Source organism: Pectinophora gossypiella, chromosome 13 (assembly GCF_024362695.1).
Source record: "Pectinophora gossypiella chromosome 13, ilPecGoss1.1, whole genome shotgun sequence".
Taxonomy (NCBI): domain Eukaryota; kingdom Metazoa; phylum Arthropoda; class Insecta; order Lepidoptera; family Gelechiidae; genus Pectinophora; species Pectinophora gossypiella.
In genome coordinates this window covers 4,325,687-4,350,804 of record NC_065416.1, presented here as the reverse complement: position 1 = coordinate 4,350,804, position 25,118 = coordinate 4,325,687, and the positions used below count along the sequence as shown (strand labels likewise).

At 38.0% G+C, this 25,118-nt stretch overlaps 1 protein-coding gene across 1 annotated transcript; it reads left to right on the top strand.

Moving 5' to 3' along the window:
* Positions 1-973: 973 nt before the first annotated feature.
* On the top strand, positions 974-24,084 carry LOC126371990 (tyrosine-protein phosphatase non-receptor type 4). Its single transcript, XM_050017487.1, has 16 exons — positions 974-1,681; positions 3,565-3,693; positions 5,833-6,046; positions 6,699-6,907; positions 7,559-7,711; positions 8,139-8,374; positions 9,322-9,513; positions 10,143-10,359; positions 11,349-11,454; positions 12,777-12,922; positions 14,011-14,107; positions 14,337-14,453; positions 15,137-15,360; positions 16,120-16,252; positions 17,177-17,391; positions 18,601-24,084. Exons 1-16 carry the CDS (start codon positions 1,532-1,534, stop codon positions 18,685-18,687), a joined length of 2,625 nt encoding a protein of 874 aa, XP_049873444.1. The 5' UTR covers positions 974-1,531; the 3' UTR covers positions 18,688-24,084.
* Positions 24,085-25,118: the final 1,034 nt, after the last annotated feature.

The window sequence follows — 25,118 nt, the reverse complement described above, 5'->3', positions numbered from 1 at the left end:
TTAAGCCGTTGGTCCCGGCTATTAGCCGTAAAAAACATCTCCACCAACCCGCAGTGGTGAAGTATGCTCCATACCCCCTCCGGTTGATTAAGGGGAGGCCTGTGCCGAGCAGTGGGACGTATAACTGTTACGTTATTAACCTAAATGCATGATTATTATACAAATTGTATTTTACCATTTCCACCTAAAAGTATTTTAAAGAAGGTAAATAAGTCAAAAAAATGGCTAAATGGATAAAAATGGAGAATGCTACACTTAACGTGCTCTGTAGTGGTTGAGCGTTTGACTTACGATCCGGAGGTCCTGGATTCGATTGCAAACGGGAACACATTTAATAACCACCCTGACACCTAAATAATAATTGATGAGGTCGGTTCAATGGATGTCACAATTCACACGAAAAGAACTTAAAAAAAAAAACAGTATACGCCTTATTATTAAAAAAATAATTTAATTTAAGTACCTACTTAATTCTCAAAATATATAATAAAGACTCTTTGTTTTACAAAAAATATTGTGACTGGTAAGCAGGGACAAAGAAAAATAAGAAATGGCCATTTCTTTAAAAAGAAATAAAATAAACTTATTTGTTTTTACACTAAATGGCTACATTAAATATGTTTTTATAAAAATCCGCCAGTATGAATTATATAATAAGTAAGGTTTTAGAATATAAGCATATTTTTTGTAACGAGGACCAACTTTTGTGAAGTTTACAAAAATGTATTTGAATTTAGCGCGTTTTACTAGGGATTTGGCGTTTTGTTTTTGCCTCGTCTATTGCAGTGTGAAAACTACGATTATCGTGTTTACTTTTTGAAATCGACATGGAAATTATATTAATTTTAAGAAGTTAATATTTTATTTTAATAACAATTTTTAAAGTGTACTTAAGTTAAAAAAACATTCAATCCACACTTCACATCTAAACGGAAAAATAATAAACGAAACAAAATTAAATATGGCGGCGCTTTTGTGTCAAGTCAATCTGTAGCGATCAGTGCTTGTAAATTACTTTGTAAATCACTAAAATAGTTACTTGTAAGATTTATTTACGTTGTTCTAAATGCAGTCTTGAAAACTATTTTAAGAATACTGAGGCCCTAATTAGTGTGTCGAACTTATGCAATTTGTTTCAAAAATAACTCGAAGCAAACACTGCTCTAACGAACATCTGACCAATAATAAAATACTGAAAGAACTAATGTTTTTGAAGTGTTCGCAGCGATGATTTGCGTAGAATATTACGTCACGGATTCCTGTAGGGATTACCTATAGAGTTAAACATGAGTGCGTTACAAGTGGAATTACCATTGTGACTTGATGTTGGCGGCTCAGTTCCTCAAGGGTCGTCAATTGGATCAGTTCAGGAGGTTAATTGGTGCAGTTTATTCCTCAGTGTAGTGTTCTGGTTTGAGTGATGTTGCTTTGAAGGTAACGTGTGGTTTAGTGAGGTGTTTATCGTGTTGGAGGTTGGGGAAGTCCTAGTGAGTTATCTGATCGGAATCCAGCAGTGAGTAATACTGATGCGATGATCGAGAGTGTCTCAAGACGAACGTTCAGTAGCTCGAGCGGTACGTACAACGTGCGTGCTTCGGAGTTGGCGCGGGAACGGAAACTCAACATCTTCAATGTCACCGTGCAGTTCCTTGATGAGACAGAGCATACCTTCCAGATTGAAGTGAGTCCTAGTCAAAAATATTTTTTAACAGGTTATAATTTTTGAAATACGTAATTATTAGTTGGCGCATTTAATTTATAAAAATATATTTCAAATTTAGGTAATGAACTAGTCAATTATCACATTATGTGTCCCATTTTTTTAAATAATAAAAGCATCTCATAATTTATACTGGCTAAAACTACTAGAATTAACAGTGAAGCCATGTTAGTTGATAATAATGGATTCAATAAGCTTCATGTATTGTGAACTCTTTTTTTAAATAGGTAATAGGGCCGATTCTAGCAGACACCTTGTAATTTTTACACCTGTGTTTTTCTTGTCCACCAAAAACAAAGAGAAAATGATGTGAGCTAGTAAACCTATTCCATAAAATATGCCTCATTGCAGTCTTCAGTTTTCACACAACTTAAGGAAAGTATATCAGGAATATGATAATATTTACTGACTCATATAGCAACAGCACTCAATGATAATACACTAGAAAGGATGATCTAACTGTTTTATCGCTTACTCAAGTTTATGTTTTCCTTTTGGATGTATCGCTGTAATAATTTACTAAACTCTATGGTATTCATAATAAGGCTAGTTCTTATTTACAAAAACAAGGCGCCCATTGAAAAATGCCAAGCGTCTGGCTTCTGTCCAACATCTCTATCCTATTAACCTGTTTATAATCTATTTCAATTTCGATAGTACTACAAAGCAGGAATGAAACTGAATGCTTTTCATGGCTAAAGGTTTAGATTGAGGTAGAACAAATGATTTGGGAAGACATACCATCATGACAATGACATCAATGACAGATTTGTCAGAAGTCAGGCTTACTACCTATTTGGCCTTGAGTAAATTAGATTAGTTTATAGGTGGTCCTGATAACATTGCTAGTGCAAAATTGTAATTATATCAATTATATGTTTTATCACCTTAGATTGAATCAGATTCATTACAGGCCTCAGTTCCAACCAAGTAGTTAAAGCCATTTGCGGCAAAACTAATTGTAGTGACTCATTGAAGTCACATCAAAAAAAGAATACAAGTGTCAGTCTCAACAATTGCAGAAGAAATTGAAAAGCACTACAAAAGATATATGGAACAGTTGACCAACCATCCAAATCCATTAGCAACCAAAACCACCAACACAACCCTGTTGTTGGAAACCAGCAACAGGGTGAAGAGGCTCAAGATAATTTTTTGGGCACTAATAATTATGGAAGATAGTGACTTTGGTGACTTTAGTTGCTCTACTTCTAACAAATGAATAATAATGTATCATATCTCATTAGTCTTGAAACTGATTGCAGATAAAAGAAATAGAAAAAAAAATGAAGTGTCAATCATTATTAGACGAGAGGCACTTTTTGTATGCCCGAACCCGTATAAATAACAATATTAATTTAAATGTATTTCCTCATACAAGTAATGCATTTACATACTTTGTAATAGCCATTGTTTTTACATCTTCATTGTTCTTTTAAAAACATCTTTTAAGATGTATGCCATAAAATTAGACTTTAATATTTTTATCTAGCTTCAAGAATCTTACCAAAATATTTCACTCACTCATTCAGTGAATATACTGTCATACGAATTTTATTCGTAACTTTTAGGTATGTCAATTTTGTGTTAATTAGTCCCTATTTTACTTTCCTACTGGATAGTCTTGCTTTTCATTAGTGTTTGCTGAGTCAGGTTCATTGTACAGGTTTTTGTATGTATGTCTAGTTTCATTTTGACAGTAAAATACACAAGAGAATGAATTAAAGAGATTGCTGAGATTAATAACAACCTAGTACATACGAAAAATAGGTATGTAAGAGTTGGAACAATTAATTTTACTTCTATTTGTTATTATTTATTCTTGCTGTTTACATTCTTTACAGAAAAAAGCCAAAGGTAGTGTGCTGTTGGAGCTTGTCTACCAGCACATTCAGCTAGTGGAGAAAGATTACTTTGGATTACAGTTCACTGAAAATGGCACCGTACCCAGCTCTACCAACACCGAGATAACAGTAAGTTATATTTAAATAATAATTATTGTAATGTGTAATTATATATTAACTTCATTTTCTTTTCCCTGTGATAAATATGTTGCATGTTACATTTTATTAGTACATGTTTGTTAATATTATCAGGTATTTCAGCTGTGTTATATCCTGTTATATTCAAGCATTCATTTCCTTATGCCATCATAAACATGATTTAAAACTACATTTTAATTTATTTAAAAAGAAAGGTTCATTTGCACATACATAAACTGAGACATTGAAACAAAAAAAAAAAACATAAAAACTAAATAAAAAGTTTCATTTAAATAGAGATAATTTGAATTGTGACATTAATCATGACTTTGCATACATGACTTAAGCAAGCTTCTATGAAGCTGATATATTATCTATGTTAAAAGTATGGATATTTGTCACCCAAACGAAAAAGTATGCAAACTAGATCACATTGTTTGGTTAACTAGTTAAATATATTTGTTAACCTTGACTCTAATGTCTCTGGCAAGTCTAACTAAATGACTCATCGGTATGAATTGTCATTAAAATCACAACCGTAGGTATCTAATCGATTGAAGCTATGATTAATTTTAATGTGGCATAATTAATGATCGACAAACGATTGCGAAAATAAATCGTTGTTTGATCCATTTGACCATGTCAGGACTCCAAAATGCCTATTAACATGTTGTAGAATGAATTAAAATTTGGTTTTATTAGGTATACATTCTATCTTATCATTTCTCTTTGAAATAACATAATATGATTTGTGTTCTGTCGAAATCCGATGCTTCAAAGTCTATCGATATCAGGAATCGATATTAAAGATACAAACGATAAAATGATTCACCTGTTAGTTTGAAGTGCCATTCATAAGTTTTATTGTAACATGGAACAGCGTGATTTTGTGAGTCATAGATTATTGTCTTTTTTTTGTGTAGGTATAGCAATAGTATCGTCACGTTACGTCATTCATGTTTGACACAGCTGATCTAGATTAGATGAATCATTTTCAAAGTATCTTCAGAAGTATAGCTACGTCTAGCTCGGCACTGAAACCAATTGGTAAAATACTTTTTACGTAATATAAAATGAGATTCATTTATTGTCATCTTAGACTGGCTTCTATTTCTAGATTAGCATTTTATAATTTATCTTTGACCCAGTCAAGTACCCAATTGGTGCGAGTGTCCGTTCTATAAACGTAGTATTTTTCTTTATTATATGGTATCGGACAGGACTCAGGCACAAAACAATAAGAAAGAGTCATTGGCGAACAAATGTAATACCAAGAGATTGTATAGCTTGTAGGGAATGCAATCCCGACTCGATATCGCAAATTCGAGATCCCGCGGGATTGGAAATATCAATCCCGCATTATTGGGTCTCGTCTAGTTCATAAAAAAATGGAAAGTTAGGATGGCTGAAAATGATGAAAACTGCTTGTTTGTGATAGTGAGAGTAATTAAAACAAAATATATACTTTATACTTTATTGCACTTAACAACTAGTTACATCACAAACATGAAATGGACGTTAAATATTTTGTGAAAGAAAACAAAAACATTTATTCTTCAATGTTATCAACTACATAATTAAATAACTAAACTACCTAGCTACCTACGTAAAAAGACTAGTGCCGCCCAATCCCGTCATCTCGAACGGGATCCCATCATATTATGCTTCGGGATTGATCCTGAAAAATTGGACGAGATATCGCGAGATCGGGATTGCATTCCCAAATGTGTAATTTTAGTCACTCGCGCGTTTGTGTTGACAATTGTATTGATTAGGTACTGTTTTATCTCTTATAAATAAACTCCTTTTCCAGTGTTAATCCGCGATAGCCCTGGTCGGAGAACGCGTGACTTACATCGTATGGTCACAAGTTCGAATCTTGGCTCGTGCTCTAAACCACTGAATTCGACTTTATGAGTTTGAATACATGTTTGGATTACAGATAATTGATATCACGTGGTTTCCAGTTCCAAGATTTGTTTCCAGTTTTTGGCTTGGCTCGCCCCTCTATTACATGGGACTTAAACATAGCTGGCGAGGAGTCAGTGTGTATACTGTACATATTTGCCAACCCCTTCGGGGAAACAGTCGTGATGCAATGCTAATGTGTGTTGATTGGATATGTTCCAGCGTTGGCTAGACGGCAACAAGTCAGTGAAGAAGCAGGCAGGTGGAAACGCGCAGTTTTGGTTGGCGGTGAGGTTCTACCCTCCGGAGCCGTCGCGGCTGGCTGAGGAGTTCACCAGATACCTGCTCTGCCTGCAGCTGAGGAAGCTGCTGCTGGACGAGAGGATGGCGGCGCCCAGGAACACTGCGCTCTTGCTTGCTTCCTTCACTGTGCAAGGTTGGTTCTTGGAATTTTCTTTAGCTTTAACTGTTCTTAAAGCTGCTTCTTTCCTCGATACAGCCACATGTCTCGTTCATGTCGTGTGCGGTTTGCGAACTCTGACGAATCTCATCGATATTAATTGAGGTTGTCACACTGTATTTTGCCTCGACGTTTGTGCTGTACCCTGTACTCGCTTTGGATGCATCTGAGCTCATCCGTTTCAATGGGAATGCACCTAAAGTATAATAATATATTATCTTCAATGTGTCCTACTGTCCTGAGTACGATAATTTAACGAAACGGATTGAAAACAGGGTGTCGGACTGATATTAGACAACCACTTCTATTACATACTAAGTCCTACATAGAATCTGTGATAGCCCTGTTTGGAGAACATATGCCTTACTTCGTAGTGTCTTAGGTTCGAATCCTGCCTCGAGCTCTAAACTACTGAATTTGACTTTAAAATTCATGTTTGCATCATAGAAAATTGATATCACGTAGTTTCCAAGATTTATGTTTAAAGGCAATAGGGTCACTGCTATTTTATGGGGCTTAAACATAGCTAGAGAAGAGTGCGGGTGACTATACATCTCTGCGTATCTTCGGCGATAAAGGCCTGATGTTACGTAAGTTAATACCTATTTTGTTGTCTCGTTAATTCCAGCGGAATTAGGCGACTACAACATAGCAGAACACCCACCGAACTACCTTTCCGAGCTCTGTCTTCTACCCAAGCAGAGCGCAGAAGACGAGAGAAGAATCAGAGAACTACACAAGCTACATAAAGGACAGTCACCCGCCGATGCTGAAGCCAACTTCTTAGAACACGCGAAACGACTGGACTTCTATGGCGTTGAGTCACATCCTGCAAAGGTATGTGGTACTTTGGTAGTACAGACAGTGCATTGAGAATGGTATACAGACTTGTAAGAACCCATGATTATATTGCCAATGTTATAGTACCAATGATTGAGTTTGTACTAAATTCTGGTCTTTTCTTCTATATTGTAATGCTGTGTACACTTTGGATTCGAAACTAGGTCTATAGGGACCGGCAGGGTCTGCTTGACAACTGAGCTCTCTCGACCAATAAAAAAAAGCAGCTATCTACGCAGATTGATGTCGTACGGCTATTGATCAAAACCCTCTATATAATTGGCAACGCGCGCGACTCGGTTGCCATGTCGCGATGGCTTTTGTAAATTATACAGTATTGGTGTACGTGGAAGAAACTGCCACATGATATAGCATCTGTTCCCAGCGTGAACTCCTTTAAAAACAAATTAGACAAATACCTTAACTAGTAAAAAAATACAACTACTGAATAGTTGAAAACAGCCTGCCTGATTAAATAATAATATTAATCCCCACGCCACGGAAAAGATGGCGCGACGAGTTAGACCGCTTCTCGAAACGGTGGCGCGAGCAAGCTGGGGACAGTGAGGAGTGGAAGAAGGGAAGAGAGGTCTTTGCCCTGCAGTGGGACATTGAGGGCTATTAATAATAATAATAATTAATCCCCAGGATTACAACGGCAAGGACATATCGATAGGCGTGACGTCAATCGGCATCGTGGTCTTCCAGAACAACATACGTGTAAACACCTTCTCTTGGAGTAAGATCGTCAAGATCTCCTTCAAGAAGAAGCAGTTCTTCATACAGCTTAAACGAGAACCGGTATGTACTTCAAATCTGAGGGTCTAATGAAAGAAAAGAAAGCAATCCATCCCCCTCCCACATTTGCATCCCTAGTTTGACTAGGACATCACGTTAAGCCGTTGGTCCCGGTAATTACTGATGTAAGTACGTAGTCGTTACATCACCCATGTCAGGGGCCTTTGGTGGCTCAATAATAACCCTGACACCAATGTAGTGGATTACCAATCTCCATTGGTAATCCACATCAAAACCCATACAATAAAAGAAGAAGAATAATTCCATACATTAATACTGCATCTTCCTAATATCTTGTTTCTTCTTCACAGGGTCCGCTTACCTAACGTAAAAATTTGATAGGTCGAGTCTACACTTCAATATTAAAGTTATAAAGAATCAACATTCGTTCACCAATTCAAAACGTAACTTCCCAAATTTCTCCTTTCAGTCAGAATCTTACGACACAGTTCTGGGGTTCAACATGCGGTCAGGGCGCGCCGCTAAAGCACTATGGCGCTGTAGTGTGGAACGACATGGATTCTTCAGACTACGGGCGCCAAGGCGAAGACCGTTCTTAGGAGCGTTGAGTGCGTTGGCTGGTATAGCGTCGCCTAGCGTGCCGCGGACTGAGACACAGGCTCTTGAAGACGCGCGAAGGGAACGACACAGCAGGAGCTTTGTCAGGTGAATAACAGCTTATAAGACATATCACTACTTGTACAGGGTCGTAAATTCATGTATTTATTTATTAGTTTCAATTTTCTTCTTTTGTGATGAAAAATTCCACTTGATATGAACTCAGAATCATGAGCTGAATCATCCCTCTCAGTATTCGTTACATCCCGTACGTACAGGTAGCCGTACTGGTACGGTCACGAGCATTAATATGTATGTATACACTTTGGTACCATATGACATTAACTATTTTGACAAATTGAACTGTAAGTCTCACTAAATGTCAAATATGTTAGTGCGACAGAGTCCTAAAGTGGGTACATTATATTGCTCATGACTGTACATATGGGGCGTTAGTGATACCGTAACGAAAACTTTAAAGGTTGATTCAGACCGTGATTTTGAGTTGATATCCAGTGGAATTTTCAGAAAGAAAAAGAAGATACTTATAAGATACATATTATATAAGCAAGAAGAATTTTATGTAAGTAGAAGAAGCGAAAGTGGTGCGTCAAGATCAGCTTCCAAATAATCAAATCAGTCATTTTATACTAAACGTCAAAACACGACATGGCTATGGAATTTGTATGAATAAGCAATCTGTGACGTGACATAATGTCGTAATTATTATCATTACATTTTTGTTTATTAAAATTCATCAATAAGTTTTTTTTTGTCACCTTTACACTGGTTTTTATTTAGTCATCAAAATTTTATATTTTATCCTTGACCTAGGAAACTACCCAATTCAGTGGTCTTTGATCGCCCCGATTTTGAGTTGAGTTGTTATGTACAGTCGTGAGCAATATAATGTACCCTCTTTAGGACTCTGTCGCACTAACATAATTTGACATTTAGTGAGACGTATAGTTCAATTTGTCAAAAAAAAATAATATGACGTGGTACCAAAGTGTATTAATGCTCGTGACCGTACGTGTGTGGTGCATTGTCCCCAGACGCAGCAGCTCGCGCACGCGCACGCGGTCGCGGGAGCGCGAGGGCGCGCGGCCCGCGTCGCCGGGCGCGGCGCGGCCCGCCAGCCTGCCCGCCGCGCTGGCGCCGCGCGCGCGCCGCGTCACGGGCAGCGCCCAGCCCGTGCCGCGCGCCGCCTGGCTCGGGGACCACGACGCGCGCCCGCCCGACCACGAGTCAGTACTTGCACACGCCCGCCAACACACTGACACCTAGCGAACTAGTATAAAAACAGACGAACCGACGGACGGACAGCAAAGTGATCCTATAAGGGTTCCGTTTTTCCTTTTGAGGTTCAGAACCCAAAATTATTATTTTTTGCAATTTGGTGTCGATTGTAGAGAATGAAAGATAATTTCACTGTATTAAAAAATAGTAATTTTTTTTTGCGAATTGGTTTTGATTATACAAAATAACAAAACTTAATTTTAATTTAGTTTGAGCTTTTCAAAAACAATGCTGTAGTTTTTGAACTGATAAACTAAAAAAGAGTAAATTTTTTTACGAATTGGTGCTGATTATGCAAAATAACAAAACTTAATTTTAATTTAGTTAGAGCTTTTCAAAAATAGTGCTGTTTTGGAACTGACAAACTAAATTATTCCTTCTAAACTAAATCCGCTTCCTCTTGTTCCTTGTAGCTTCCCTTTTGCGACGTTTTTAATAAATTCGTCGTGTCTTATTAAGTCTCCAATCATCTTGCCTCTGCCGTCCTCAATAACTCAATATTTGCCTTTGCTGAGGTTGGTTACCTCACAACGAAAGAGAAAAGGAAGATTGTAACATGAGCTTTTAAACTTTCCAGCGAAGGCGACTTCCTGGAGCGCGCTCTCCGCGTGCCGCTGCCGTACGTGGACGAGTCGTCGTCGTCGGAGGGCGCGGCGGACGAGGCGGTGGTGGTGCGGCTGGCGGCGGGCGGCGACGGCCGCTTCGGGTTCAACGTGCGCGGCGGCGGCGGCGCGCCCGTGCTCGTCAGCCGCGTGGCGCCCGCCACCCGGCCCATGCTGCAGGAGGGCGACCAGGTCAGCACTCTAAAATTCTCTCTCTCTCTCTCTCACACACACACTCTCTCTCTCTCTCTCTCTCTCTCTCTCTCTCTCTCTCTCTCTCTCTCACACACACACACACACTCTCTCTCTCTCTCTCACACACACACACACACTCTCTCTCTCTCTCTACGTTTGCGCTGCGCTGTTGTCGATGGAGTAATCGCCATTCCTCTCTTCCCACCAAAACCTTCACCCCCCGATACGACACGACCTACACCTTCTCTTTTATTTGTTTCATAAATGTTCTCCCAGGTCTACCCCTTCCTCTCTTCCCTTCATTTTTTCCTTCTATAACTAAATAAATGAATCGTGTCGTATCAGCTGGCCAATCATATTTCCTCTCCGGCTCTCTATAGTCTTCAATATGGTTCTCCTTTCTTCAACTCTTTCCAGCACTTTTTTTAAATTAAAAAAAAAAACTAAAATTATACTTACACATTAACATAAGCTTACGAATATATTCTCATTGCATGATAAACTAAGTACCCACACTTCACCGAGCTTTCTGTTAGACCAACGTGATGGGTGGTGAACCGTACCATTGTCTATAATTGTGGAGGGTAGTAGTTTTACAGCTAGTTACATAATTATTATTAGCCTGTGTGATCCCACTGCTGAGCAGAAGCCTCCCCCATGTCTTTCCAAGTATCCCGGTTCTGTGCGAGCTCTATCCAGTCTTTTCGATAACCGTAGAGATCATCGCGCCTTCGTTTCCGGGGTCTATCACGTCTACGGTGTCCGTCCTGTGGTACCCAGTGCGTGATGATCTTTACCCATAGTTCCATAATATGTAACTTAATTTTTGACGTTCAAAAAGCGCTACGTAAGCCAATTTTGAAGACTACATTTTTTTTTAATTTTGGTCAAGCCAAACAGCGTTACTACATAAATTCATATCCTAAATACACAAGAAATCCACTATAAACGACAATTGAAATGTAACAGTAAATGCTTGTCAACAGGTGATATCAATAAACGGGACGGACGTAGAAGAAATGAACCACGACCAAGTGGTGCAGCTGATACGAAACACGCGGGGAGTCCTCACACTAGTTGTCAAACCTAACGGTAAGTCCGCAAATACTCAAACTTTTATTTAACTAAGTGTCTTTAATTACAATAAAGAATAATACTACGTAGAGAAGGGTAACTCTCCGCCCAGCACTAATTCGTACCGGACGCCCACCTCAACCCCTCTGGGTTCTACTTTAGTCTTAAATAGCCGTAAGCTAGTACTACGTACAGAAAGGTAACTCCGCCCCGCACCAATTCGTTTCGGACGCCGACCTCACCCCCTCTGGGTGTCTGGGTGAGAACAGAAAATAAAGGTTTAGTCATATATGGCCGTAACCCGCTAAGGAGTAAAGGAGAACGCGGAGTCTGTCTCCCTCGCACTTACGCGGAAGGCAGTGTATTTGTAAGGAGTTTTTGAGGTGTGGCTGTACGCGAAAAATGTTTAAAAGTTCTTGAAGTTAGTATATAAGCGCAGGTGTAGAATTAAAAGGGATATTTTATTTATCTTCACTCATTTTATTTTCTGTTTTTTTTTTTTAACAAAAAAACAAATGCACCTTTACACTCCGACCCCAATAATCATCATCATCATCATCAGCCGTATGACGCCCACTGCTGGGCATAGGCCTCCCCCAAAGATCTCCACGACGATCGGTCCTGCGCTGCCCGCATCCAGCGGCTTCCCGCGACCTTCACCAGATCGTCGGTCCGCCTTGTAGCGGGCCTACCCACTGATAATCAATAATCATAACCCTTTTTAAATTCATACCATAGACAACCAAATCCCTATTCATTATCCTTTCATAGTATTCTCTCTTTCTTATCAATCTTACGTTCCGTTCTACTCACTTTCCTACATACATAACATATAAACTCACAACTATCGCTATTGGGCTATTCAGAGGTATATCCATGTGTTGTCTTAACTGCAAATGTTGTGTGGGCTTATGTAACAATCTAATTCCTGATGTAACTATTATTTTATTTAATGTTTTATTATATTAGCTGTTGGTGTACTTTTTTTATAAATAAATAAATATTCAATGGTGCTAATTCCTGTAAATACCATCTAATTTTATTTTAGGTTATATCTGTCATTTTCTTATCCGCCGAAAAGGAAAGGGACGGGTAATCGACAAGCATAAAATTTATGGAACACACGTCAATTTTAAGCACAAATCTAAAACAACCGTCTAAAAATTCGCCCGGGTTATTCATTTATTTACTCATTCTTCCTAAAATTAAGAGCTGTCAATCATCCGTCCCTTTCCTTTTCGGCGGATAAGAAAATGACAGGTATAACTTAAAGTAAAATTAAGAGATGTCTGCAGGAATCGGGGCCAATGCTTATAATAAATAATCGGTTATTTCGACAGCGGTATACGAACCAGAGGAAGGAGGCCCAGAAGAGCCAGCTGTGACCTTCGTGCCCTTCGGAGCGGGCAAGTTGGAGGGAGACGCTCTAGAACAATCCATGTTGCTACTTGGAGATGGATTAGCCAGCGGTGCTGCGCTCAAACAGGTGCGTAAAGTTGAGAATAATAAAGTAATTAAGAGATTAAACGAACTTACCTGTAAGTGAAGTTCTATCTCAATTATACGAAGCTCCTTGTTCGAGACGGGACCCACTTCAATTTTAATATCTCGCCCTAAAGTCTGTACAGGTGATGGAGTTGTCCATAAACACGCTTTAACCTTTGATCTGTGTGTGATAAGGATCGTGACTACGAGAGGGCTCGTATGTTTGTGATAAGGATCCTGACCCATAGGACTGGTGCCTTATCATCATCACCAGCCCATTAACGTCCCCACTGCTGGGGCACGGGCCTTCCCTATGGATGGATAGGGAGATCGGGCCTTAAACCACCACGCGGGCCCAGTGCGGATTGGTGGTTATTAACGACTGCTAATGCAGCCGGGACCAATGGCTTAACGTGCCTTCCGAAGCACGGAGGAGCTCGAGATGAAAACTTTATTTTTTTTGTGGTTACCCAAGGACTGGTGCCTATTTTTACGTAATTATCCACTCTTATTCTATCGCAAAAGGTTTAAACATAATGGTACTAGTTGACAGGTAGGTTCAGGAAGCGGGTTAGTCTTCTTCTTATCGTGTGGGTTGTGAGGTGACGTACCAACCTCATCAACCCTGGTGTCAGGGTTACTATTGAGCCGCCAAAGGCCCCTGACATGACTCATGTAACGACTACTTACTTACATCAGTAAGTAGTAACCGGGACCAACGGCTTAACGTGCCTTCCGAAGCACGGATCATCGGAGCGGGTTAGTTTTAGCTTTGGACGTAGACATTCCTTCATAAATACCTTACATACCCAATTGAATCAATTTAACGCCAAAGCGTGTCTCCATTTCGACCGACACATAAACGCTTCACTCTAGAACCACTCAGTACACTTTTACGAAACATAAAAAAGGGTGCCGCTAAGATAAAGAAGAAACATTCGAAAACTCTAGTGACAAAGTTTATTACGAGAGACGTGACATTGTCAATCCGTCACTATTAGCATTTTATATTAGACCTAGTCATCTAGCTTCTAGTCTTTTGTCAGCTGAAAGACGAGTACTAATTTGAGTTTTTTTTTCCATAAACAGTATGAAACCCTGCTAAGGAGACTGCCAGAAGAACCAACCTGCGCTGCGAAGCTTCCTCACAACTTGAATAAGAATAGATATAAAGATATCGCGCCGTGTAAGTTCTTTATATTAATAATTATTAAAAAAAAGAGTATTTTTTTGCATTAATAATAAGATACTGATAAAATGACTGCCGATTTTTAACAACGTCCGATCAAATGCGCGTCCGACTTGCGCATGGAGGGTTTCCAAGCTTTGAACTTGCCGTTGAAAAACGATTTATTTTTTATTGTCACTGAAGAAGAACTACTAAATATCAGCTCCTTATAGTACCTATTTTCCAGACGATTCGACCCGTGTGGTGCTGAAGAACAATCCGACTGGTGATTACATAAACGCTTCGTACATCAACATGGAGATACCTACTTCTGATCTCGTCCTCACTTACATCGCTACTCAAGGTATTACAATCATTCAGCAATAAAATATACTAGGATAAGTGTGTGTTTTTAAGAGTTCTTGGCATAGACAATGACCCTGATTGCAGCAGAGACCTTTTAATTTCACTTCAAGTTATACCTGTCATTTTCTTATCCACCGAAAAGGAAAGGGACGGATGATTGATAACTGTTAATTTCAAAATGAATGATATAACCCGGGTGAATGAAATATGCGTCTCGCTGATATCCATCCTTTGGACGTGTGCTGTCAACTTATTTCTGTCGGGTTATTGACCGTTCTGCCTAAAATTGACTTGTGTTCCATAAATTTAAGCCTGTCGATTACTTGTTCCTATCCTTTTCGGCCGATAAGAAAGTGACAGGTATAACAAAATAAAATTAGGTGTGTGCAGAAAATAACACCAATCCAAACATTAAAAAGGGCCACATCGAAGCAATTTATCTAAAAAAGCAATATTGCAATTTGCATATAAAAGTAAATGCGGAATGCAAATAAATGTCAAATAGCAATATTGCTTTTGTAGATGAATTGTTTCGATGTGGCCTTTTTAACCCCCCAGGACACAGACATAGAACATCGCCTTGCGTGAAAGAGACGAGAGATATGTTACTCTAATCATGTTACATTTTATAGGGTATAATAACGTAACTGTGACTAAGATTTGTGCTCTATATCCTTTCAGGTCCCCTCTCATCAACAGTGGGAGATTTCTGGCAGATGGTCTGGGAATGTGAGAGCAGTCTGATAGTGATGTTGACGGTGTTGGCGGAGCGAGGCCGCGCCAAGTGCCACCAATATTGGCCCAAGGTTGGCGCCAGCCCGCTCAAGGCCACCAACACGCTCACTGTGCACACCAACAGCGAACAGAACCTCGGACATTATATTAGGAGAGAAATGAGTCTGAAGGTTTGTTGAAGAGATTTTGTTTTAATATTACATGTTATTGACTTACCTGTAAAACTAATAATTTTCTAATGAAATAAACTTAAATTGCCATTTATCTGTCCCTGTTCTTGGACTTATATCAAACTGACTTATTCAAATCCCGTCTTGGACTCTAAACCACTGTATTCAAACTAAAATTTATGTTCGAAATTTATGTTAGGGATCACATATCACAAAAAAAACTCTGTGATCCCTAGTTTCATTAGGACATTACAGGCTAATCACCTGATTGTCCGAAAGTACGACGATCTGCTTTAGAAGGCACGTTAAGCCGTTGGTCCCGGTTACTATTTACTGATGTAAGTACGTTGTCGTTACATGAGTCATGTCAGGGGCCTTTCGCGGCTCAATAGTAACCCTGTCCCCTGACACCAGGGTTGACGAGGTTGGTAATCCACCTCACAACCCTAGGAAGAAGACTAGGGTTCACAAAGTGATTTTTGTGATTTGTCTCCACCGGGATTCGAATCCGGAACCCCGTGAGCACAACGCTCGACCTCTAGGCCACGAAGGCTGTATTATTATTATATATTAGGTACTAACTAGATATAAGGAAAACCTTGTATAACCTACTTAGTTTTAAAGTCGGCGAATAAAGGCTATTTTTTATTTTACTAATGGCAATTGGCTCGCCCCCTGTTACGTGAGACTTAAACATAGCTGGCGAAGTGTGGGTGTATTATACACTGGATAGATGCGTGATGCTATGTTGTGTTCCAGGATGGCAGCGGTGGCAGTCGCAACGTGACGCAGCTGCAGTATACATCGTGGCCGGACCACGGCGTGCCCGACGACGCGGCCGCCTTCATCGCCTTCACCCAGCTTTGCTCGCGGCTGAGGAACCACCGCGCCGGTACGAAATGCGGAATGGAATGAGAATTTCGTAATTAAAAATGATTGACGGTCAGAACGAAAGGCCGGTATGTGCAGAGTTTGTACTCTGCTACACCCTGTGCACCGGGCTAGATGCGTCAAGGTCACATCGATATAAACTATAGGCATAATACCTACTTGATACGATCTATTGACAGTTTTAACAGCTTACCACCTGAGTACGATCTAGACTTGTTTTGTTCTAAAGTATCCATGATGCGACAAAAAATTGCGAAAACTTTCTTTGAGACACAAGTGACTTATTAGCCCTAGTTTGAGAACGTCAAATGTTTGTACCTACCTTACTTAACATGCTTTAACCTATTTACTTAATTCTTGATTTTTATAATTGTAAAAGGGTAAATAACTTAGCCACTATTAGGTGGAGACTTGTAATTAGCCTTTAGTTATTGTCTGGTTATTATGTTGAAAATGTATATGGCCGTAAGTCTTCCTCAAAATAAATAAATAAATAAAAATAAATAAATATTGTGAAAATCGACGCTATTGCACTAGCTCGGAAGTGGTTACCATGGTTACTCCCCACCAACTCGCTCTAGATCATGGTTACCACGCGCCACCGATTTGCTATTAGACTACGCGATCTGATAGGCAAACCCGTAACCTTGACGCATTTAGGTCGATAGAGAGGGCAATGTAATAACCGCTTTAAGTGGCCGTTAGCCGCTAGGGAGTAAGGCAGAGCGCCCGCGGAGTTTGTCTCGCTCGCACTTACGCGGTAACGTGACACACGCTAAAAATGACATTTTTTATGCAACGTCCAGGGTGTGCCATAAGGTACATTTTCTCTATCCAACCAAGTGTGTCTGCAAGCTGTTCTATTGGCCATTGAATGATGGCTTTGTTTATCATATCTATTAACAACATTCTAATTTTATTCCAGTAATACCAACGGTAGTAGAAGAACTGAGCGGCGCTGAAGAGGAGCGTCTACTAGACCCGCCGATGATCGTGCACTGTTCAGCGGGCGTCGGCCGCACCGGCGCTCTCATACTAGCCGAGACCGCTCTAGAGTTGATAGCTAGAAGACAACCGCTCTACCCGCTCGACATAGTGCGGGCTATGCGCACGCAGAGACCCATGTGCATACAGAACGCGGTAAGTTATATACAGTACGATAAAACACACCATTATTGCACAAATTATTTCTTTTTTATACACGTGACTTATTGAAAATTTGCCGCAAATTACATTAAGTACTTAGCCGGACAAAGGCACAAAAGAAACATAAACTGTAACAGTATAATCAAAAAGAGTATAATATCATTGTCAGCTCTCTAGCGTTATCCCGTTTTTCACGGGGTCTGCTTACCTGACCTGAACATTTGACAGGTCTGGTTTTTATAGAAGCGACTGCCTGTCTGACTTTCCAACCCGCGAAGGGAAAACCAGCTCAATATAGGTTAGGTCAGATATGTAGGTAATACCTACGTGCTTACGTATATAAGTAAGTAAAATGTTTATTTTTTCATGAGAAATACAGAAAATATGGGTACAATAAAAACTCCACAAAACCAATTCCTCGGTTTGTCTGTGGGAGTGGAGTTCGCTTAATGTTATTATGTTTATGATACTTAAAGTTAACTTACAGCTAAGAGATCTTTATAATAATAATAATATATATAATAATATAATGTGCCAATGTAATATATATGTTAATATAATGTGTAATATATATGTTAATATATTATATTAACATAGGCTCAACATAGACATAGTTGGTCTAACAGAAATTTGGTGAGGTGTGGGTACTTAGTTCTTCTCGCAAGGGATGTACCTCTGACTACCCCAATTCTAATATATTCCTGAGCCTAATGTTAAAGATAGAGCAACACGTAGTAGACATAGCTGTTTCTCGATACAAAGTTATTATAAGAATTAGCATAAAATATTTTTTTAGATTAATGATTATCTAGAAGATATGAATGCATAGGATTAGCTGTCTGGGAACTGATACTAAATTGTATAACAGTATCTTGTTTCTTTTTTTTTAAAAAAAAAGTACGTCTAGGCCCCTTGGCCAAGGTTTTTCTAGCAGCTTCTTTTCCCCGGTTATACAGGTTGTGAGAAGCTGCAGTAGTTTTAGGCGGATGAGACGTTTGTTATGTAAAAAATGACAATTCATAGTGTAACTATGTTACCTACTGAACAAAAATATTTTTGAATTTGAATTTCATTATCCCGAAATTGTGTCTACCTTTGAGTTCCCGATTGGAAACTTTGATATTGATTAGCAATTGCTTTGTATAAGTCTGTAACATAATTAATTGAAATTAAAGATATTATAACGAATCTTCTCTTTTACAGAGTCAATACAAGTTCGTGTGTGAAAGCATCCAAGCGGCGTACTCGCAAGGCTTGACGAAGCCATCATCAGAAAGTGGCTCCAATTGATAACTGAACACATTGAACAATGGGCACAAAATTATACAGAACGTGTGTCAGTTATCGATTCAAATTGAGTTTGTAAAGGCGCGTTACGTAAATATCGTAACATAACATGAATAGCCTTTATACGTCCCACTGCTTGGCACAGGGCTCTCCCCAATTAGCCAGGGGTAAAGTGCATACACCTCCACGCTGCTCCAGTGCGGGTTGGCAGCGGCGTTTGGGCTAGTAACCCGTGACCAACGACTCAACGTGCCCTCCTAAGCAGAAAATCATCTTACTTACTATTTCAATCGGACAATCATCAAGCCTACAAAGTCCTTACCAAACAAAGGACAGTCTCACAAAGTGATTTCGACAATGTCCCCATCGAACCAAGACCTCCAGATCGTAAGTCTAACGCTCTAACCACTAGACCACGGAGACTGCCAACATAATTATAAAGAATCATTTTACTTATTCAGCTTCAGATGTCCTAGCCAAACAAAAGATAGTCTCACAAAGTGACCTTTTAACCCGAAAACCAGCCCAATAAAGATTCGGTCACATACCTCCGAAATACATTACTCCGGAATGTGGGTGCCCTCAAGATGTTTCCTTCCCCGCTGAGCACGTGATCATTTAAATGAATAATTTTTGATCCAAGCATGAATTCGAAACAAATTCGAAATTGGTTTAGACCCGTTGCTGGATTCGAACCTGCGACCTCACAGTGAGAGTCATGCAGCGTGTTGTGTCTAAGCAAGATTGTATTTTATTAAAAAGTATAAGTAGGTACCCGCTATCTTCAATTCTGTCTTCTCATTCTTTACCAATAGGTGTATTTTATACGTCTGACTACTTCTTCAGGGACATGGGCGTGACGCTATGTTGTCTCTACCCATTTACCTTTCGAGTATTACCTTTTATAAACACATTGTTTCGAATATATTGCAATGTTTAAAAAATAAAAAAGTATTAAACTCGAATATAACACGAAACGACATATCAGCGCCTTTAAGCGGAACAACCAAGCTATCTCGCTTCCATTATTTATTATTAGACCTAAGATTTTTTTTTAATTTCTTACTTCTGTGATTATTTGAACGTATATTTAGGTCTTTCGTAGGTAAATCTTGCCTTTTTAACGAATTTAACATTTTCTAATTTAAGAACCTAACATAGTGTTTGTATTAATTTATTTTGTACCTAATGTACCCATTTTAAAATACTTTCCTGTGCCCCTAGCAATCAAAAACCATTCTAAAATTATGAGTGACTTACTTACGCACTCTTTATCGTTAAATTATATTTAAAAAACAATCTGCCTGTCCCAAAAATAAATTTATCATCTTCCTAGGGTTATTCCGTTTTGCACAGGGTCCGCTTACCTAACCTGAACATTTGACATGTCCGAAGCGAATTTTTACAGAAACAACTGAAGGGAAAACCAACCCAATACAGGTTAGGTCACAAACCTCGGAAACGCATTTCTCAGGTAAAATTCTCTCAAATAAAATTATTGAGCTTATCTTTAAATTCTGAATACGAAACTGATCTAAATTACATGACGAACTGATGTTTCTCGATTTCAAAAATAAGCAAAATTACTAAATCGATATTGCATGATAAAAAAGTTGCTATAATAATTATTTTATTTATTTATTACTCTAATCGCACTTTTGAAAATACCTTTATCAGTAATTTTCATAAAATGATCACTCATTACGAATGCTGCCTTTCAAAGTAAGTTGGGACTACCTTGTACCAAAAAAGGGTTAATAATACAGGGTTGCCAGATACGGATTTTGGAAGATCCTCCATTTCTTAGAAAAAAATTGTCTAAAATGATACTATTTCAGAAAATTTTCCCCAAACTATTTTGTGAAGGAAATATAAAAGATAAGACGTTATAATATTACATTACACCACCGCACATTTTCCGTACGCAACAAACATCGCCGCTTAAGCGGGCGAAGTCGTCAAATGCCACATCAATGTCAATGTCCGTCGAATAGACAAGCCAGGAGTTGGATTGATTGAAATAATGAAAAAGAAACTCAAATTTTTTCCTGATTGTTTTCGTATCCTCAACAAGGTATTTTTGGCCAAAATTGCGAGAAAAAAATACAATATGGCAACCCTGTAATTGTGTTTTAATTGTTCTAATAAATGTCTGTCGCATGGATGTAGGATAACATTGACTTAGAATAGAACATATCAATATGTTTCATATTACAAAGTTCAGAGTCATGATAAGTGATATATACAATCAAATTTTATTAGTATTTTATAACAATAAGGTAGTTGTCTTACAGAGGAAAACAAGCGCCTTTTTGAAATATCACACTTGGATGTGATTTTTATTTATCAAAACCTCGCTAGTTTCAATCCAAAACAAATATGGTCTCAATCTTAACCCGAATCGAAATTAATTGTAAGACATCGAGTTTTTGTTGAAAATAAACACATCAGCGGGCTTAGCACCGTAAGCACGCGACTCTTTCTCGCCGCGACAGAGATCATCTGTCTCTTTCTGTGCAATACTGTGAGAGAGTGACGGGTGACGTCTGTCGAGGCGAGAAATAGTCGCACGCTTACGGTGCTAAGCCCGTTGAATTTGAGTTTTCAAAACAGCGTTTATTTGGTTTTCTCTATAAGACGTCGATATAGACTCCCGTAGGCATCTGTCAGATGTTGCGTGTATCTGTCAAAAGATCCGTTTTAAATGATTCTACAAATGCTTAAAATGTATCTTAAAGTTGAAATGAAATATAACCATAATATTGCATTGTAAAGTTAATTTATTATTATCAAATATATCACTTGTATGACTCTGAATGCCCCTTCAGACAACCTGATTTTGCAAGTGCATGTATGTACAGAAACTAACGAAATTCACAATGCGAATTGACCTTGTGTAGCCTAGGAATCATTTGACCAAATTAGGTGCCCTTATTGTGGAAATCAGGTTGCCTGAAGTATGTTTTTATTGTCACGTTGGTTGCAGAACGCGAGCTAAGTTTATGTTTCGCTCCCATAGCCGACGTTCCATTCACGTTTCATTGGCGTTCTGTAGTTGTTTCGTAGAATAAAGAACAATACAACGCATAGAACCATGAAATAGGAGAAAGAGTATGGAAAGGCCCTAACGCGCATTTTGTATGAGAACCGCCGTTGCCGATTCAACCCCGCTCTCTTTTACTACTACTCCTGCATACAGAACTATGATAGTTCTACTGCTTCTCAAATTCCATAGCCACTTTACCGGCAACGTGTATTATTACTTTTCGTAAGATACTGCATACAAAATTATTTTTTTGATAAATAGCCGATCATACTAAGGTTTTTAGCTCCTTGCATGATAGTCGATATTAGATTTTTTACCGTGCGGGTAAAAAATGCATAAGACGATCTTTTGATATGATATTATATCGTTGAGCTCCATGCCTCGTCATGGCCAAGCGGAGTGCAAAGTTGAAGTTTGAACTATTTGCTCATACTTGAATGGCGCGCATTTCGGGCTGACTTTGCTCTTCCAACCTGTCTTTTATTTCGTGCATAGAACGGACGCTCTTCGCCCCGTACCAATTAGTAGCTATCCACATGTCCATTGAGAGTAAAGGAGCGCGCGGACTCGGACAGTTTGTCTCTCTCGCACTTACACTTTATCGGTAAGAACTAGATTTTTGTATGCATTGTCCGGGCTATGTCTGCACAATGCAAACTACGAAAATTCCGTCAGCTATGCGAGCCAAACTAAACTAACCTCGCGGTCTGCAACCAGCAATGAGTATTGTGCCTCTACTATAAGTGATAATGCCATATACAGTACCTATTATAATTATAAATAATATTATAAGAAATAGATAAGAACAAACTTAATCCTTTATTTTGTTTCCAGAGTATCAATTTTGTACTTTTTCCATAGAAACGAAACGAAAATTAAGTATAAAAAGTTTATTTTTGAAAGAAAATATATATATTTCTGTTTTTAATTTATTTTTCTACTAACAAAAAACTAACATTATGGAAGTATGTTTATTATTATTAAAGTAAAATATATTTGTAAGTCTAAGTCAATTTATTGTTTCACTTGTAGCGTTTGGTAATTTTATTATTTTTGTGTTCAATTGGTACAGAGATGTCTGAGAAGTATTATCTTTGTCTATAATTAAATGATAGGGCCCTTTTCAATTAATTTAAAATATAAAAGTATGTACAAGGTGTTAGTGACATCGTAACGAAAACTTTGCAGGATGATTCAGGCCATGATTCTGAGTTGATATCAAGTTGAACTTTCCGTCGCAAAACTCACGCAATCATTATTCACGCGATCATGAGCTGAATCATCCCCCTCAGTATTCGTTACGGTAATTAAAACACATAATAACGGATTCTTACCGCGTTTGAAATAGGGATATGAGACTCCCGATATTTCGACACTGTTGCAAGTGCCATGATCACGATTGATTCATTCATTTCATTCATTCATTCATGATTCGTTACGATGTCACCAACAACCTGTAGATTTCAATGTGTTCCACAATATATCGACTAGGATTTATTTACGAGAAGGGCCAATTAGTTGTACGTGTGAATGACTGATGTAGAATTAAGTGTTTCGATGTTTAGACGAATATATATTGTTCAGTGTACCTTGATACAAAATTACCATTAGAATAATAATCAGAATTTGTAATTTTTGAAGAGATATTGTCATAGAGTCCCCAAATTGAATTCAAGACTATACACAGGAGTTGTACTTTCTGTATGAAGATTGATTTTTTACATTAATTGTTTCAATGTAGTCTTTTTAGAATGTTAAAATTCCAGTTTCTTTTTATTATTAAGTAAATAAAAATCTCTATGAAAAGACCACTTGATGTGCTGATAATCGACTTTTTACAATATTATTGTAAATACCTTTAAATATTTTTATATCAGATTACATTGAACAATTGTATTAGGCATTGTATAAGAAAACTAGGTATGCTCAAAGTGACAGCTAACATTTCAAGGTTAGCTCAGCTTACGTCATCCCATCCTGCGTTGCCATATTGTAAAAAATAAATTATCCACGACCAATATTTTTAGTTTACTTTGCAAGGCAATTTTGACCTTTAAGTAAAAGATTTATTTTCTAATGAGTTTTATATGTGACAAGTAATAATAATTAGTCAGTAATTCACTTAATTATCAATAATAAAATTCACGTCCTTGGAATGTTGGAGATACCAATGTTAATAGTAACACTGTGGTAACACTTACGATTGAACATACCTGGTTTTATTATACCATGGTACTAGGTAATGTAGGAACCGCGTTGAATGAATTAGAATCCCAGTATAATGTTTTCTACTTGTGATGTCTTATGACAGTGCTGTGCATTTGTTTCTGTGACGAAATAAAATTTATTGATAACTTATTCGTTTTATTTGAATGAATCCGTGAATAAAAAATAATGAGGATAAATCTGCCTGTTTCTCCCATCAAGTGTCGCTACTGTTGAGTGTTCTTACACAATTATTGTTTTGATTATATTTTTACACTATAACCCTTTGCGCGGCGTTTAGCTGCAAAATCATAGTGTTATATTTATTCCCTAGTTTTCGGTATGAAGATAACTTAGAAAAACTTATTTTCAATCAAAACTGTCTTTTTCCAACTCATGGCTTTTTTTCGTAACTTATCCTTCAGACACTCTACGTGTTGCTTCGCATTTTTCTAGATTGTCTAGAGTCGTCATTTACAATAATAGTGGGGTCAATAAAGTTTCCTAACTACTTGTAATTAGCAATATAATTAATACTAAATATTCAAAAGACAAGAAAATTATTTGAATTCCAAATCCTAATTAATAACACATGTTATGTTGACCAATACCTACTAACATACCCATCCCACTCCAATTTGTCACTAAATATAATACGAGCGAGAACAACCTGTTCCTGCTGCGTTACTACGACAACTCGAACGATTCTTACATTTCATTATCACTTCTCCTATATGAGTTATTTCCTAACCCCAGTAATGAGAAACTTTCTAAGCTACGTTCCTCAAAAACATTATAGATGGCGCTGTAAAGATATTTAAATAAAATCAAATATACTTTATTGCACAGAACGAAATTTCAACAATCAGACATAACGCATTAATACAGTACAATTTAGGCGGCCTTATTGCCCTAGAGCAATTTCTTCCAGGCAACCACTACCAAGAAACCCCTCCGGACTCGTGGTCACAACTAAAATTAAAAAATAAATACCTAAAAGTAAACTAAGGTATAATAATTACTTTATACGTATTAATAATAATAATATTAAGTCAATAATAATATAATAATAATAACTCAATAGGTAAGTATATATATAATACATTTTCCTTCACAGATTTTCCTTCATTTAACGTTCTAATTTCATGGATAAAAGACACACTTATGCATCTTTTCTGGGTAT

Coding starts and splice junctions, on each gene's coding strand:
- LOC126371990 (XM_050017487.1), top strand. CDS start 1,532: ATGATCGAGAGTGTCTCAAGACGAACGTTCAGTAGCTCGAGCGGTACG. Junction 8,375..9,321: donor CACAGCAGGAGCTTTGTCAG/GTGAATAACAGC, acceptor CATTGTCCCCAG/ACGCAGCAGCTCGCGCACGC. Junction 16,253..17,176: donor GCTGAGGAACCACCGCGCCG/GTACGAAATGCG, acceptor ATTTTATTCCAG/TAATACCAACGGTAGTAGAA.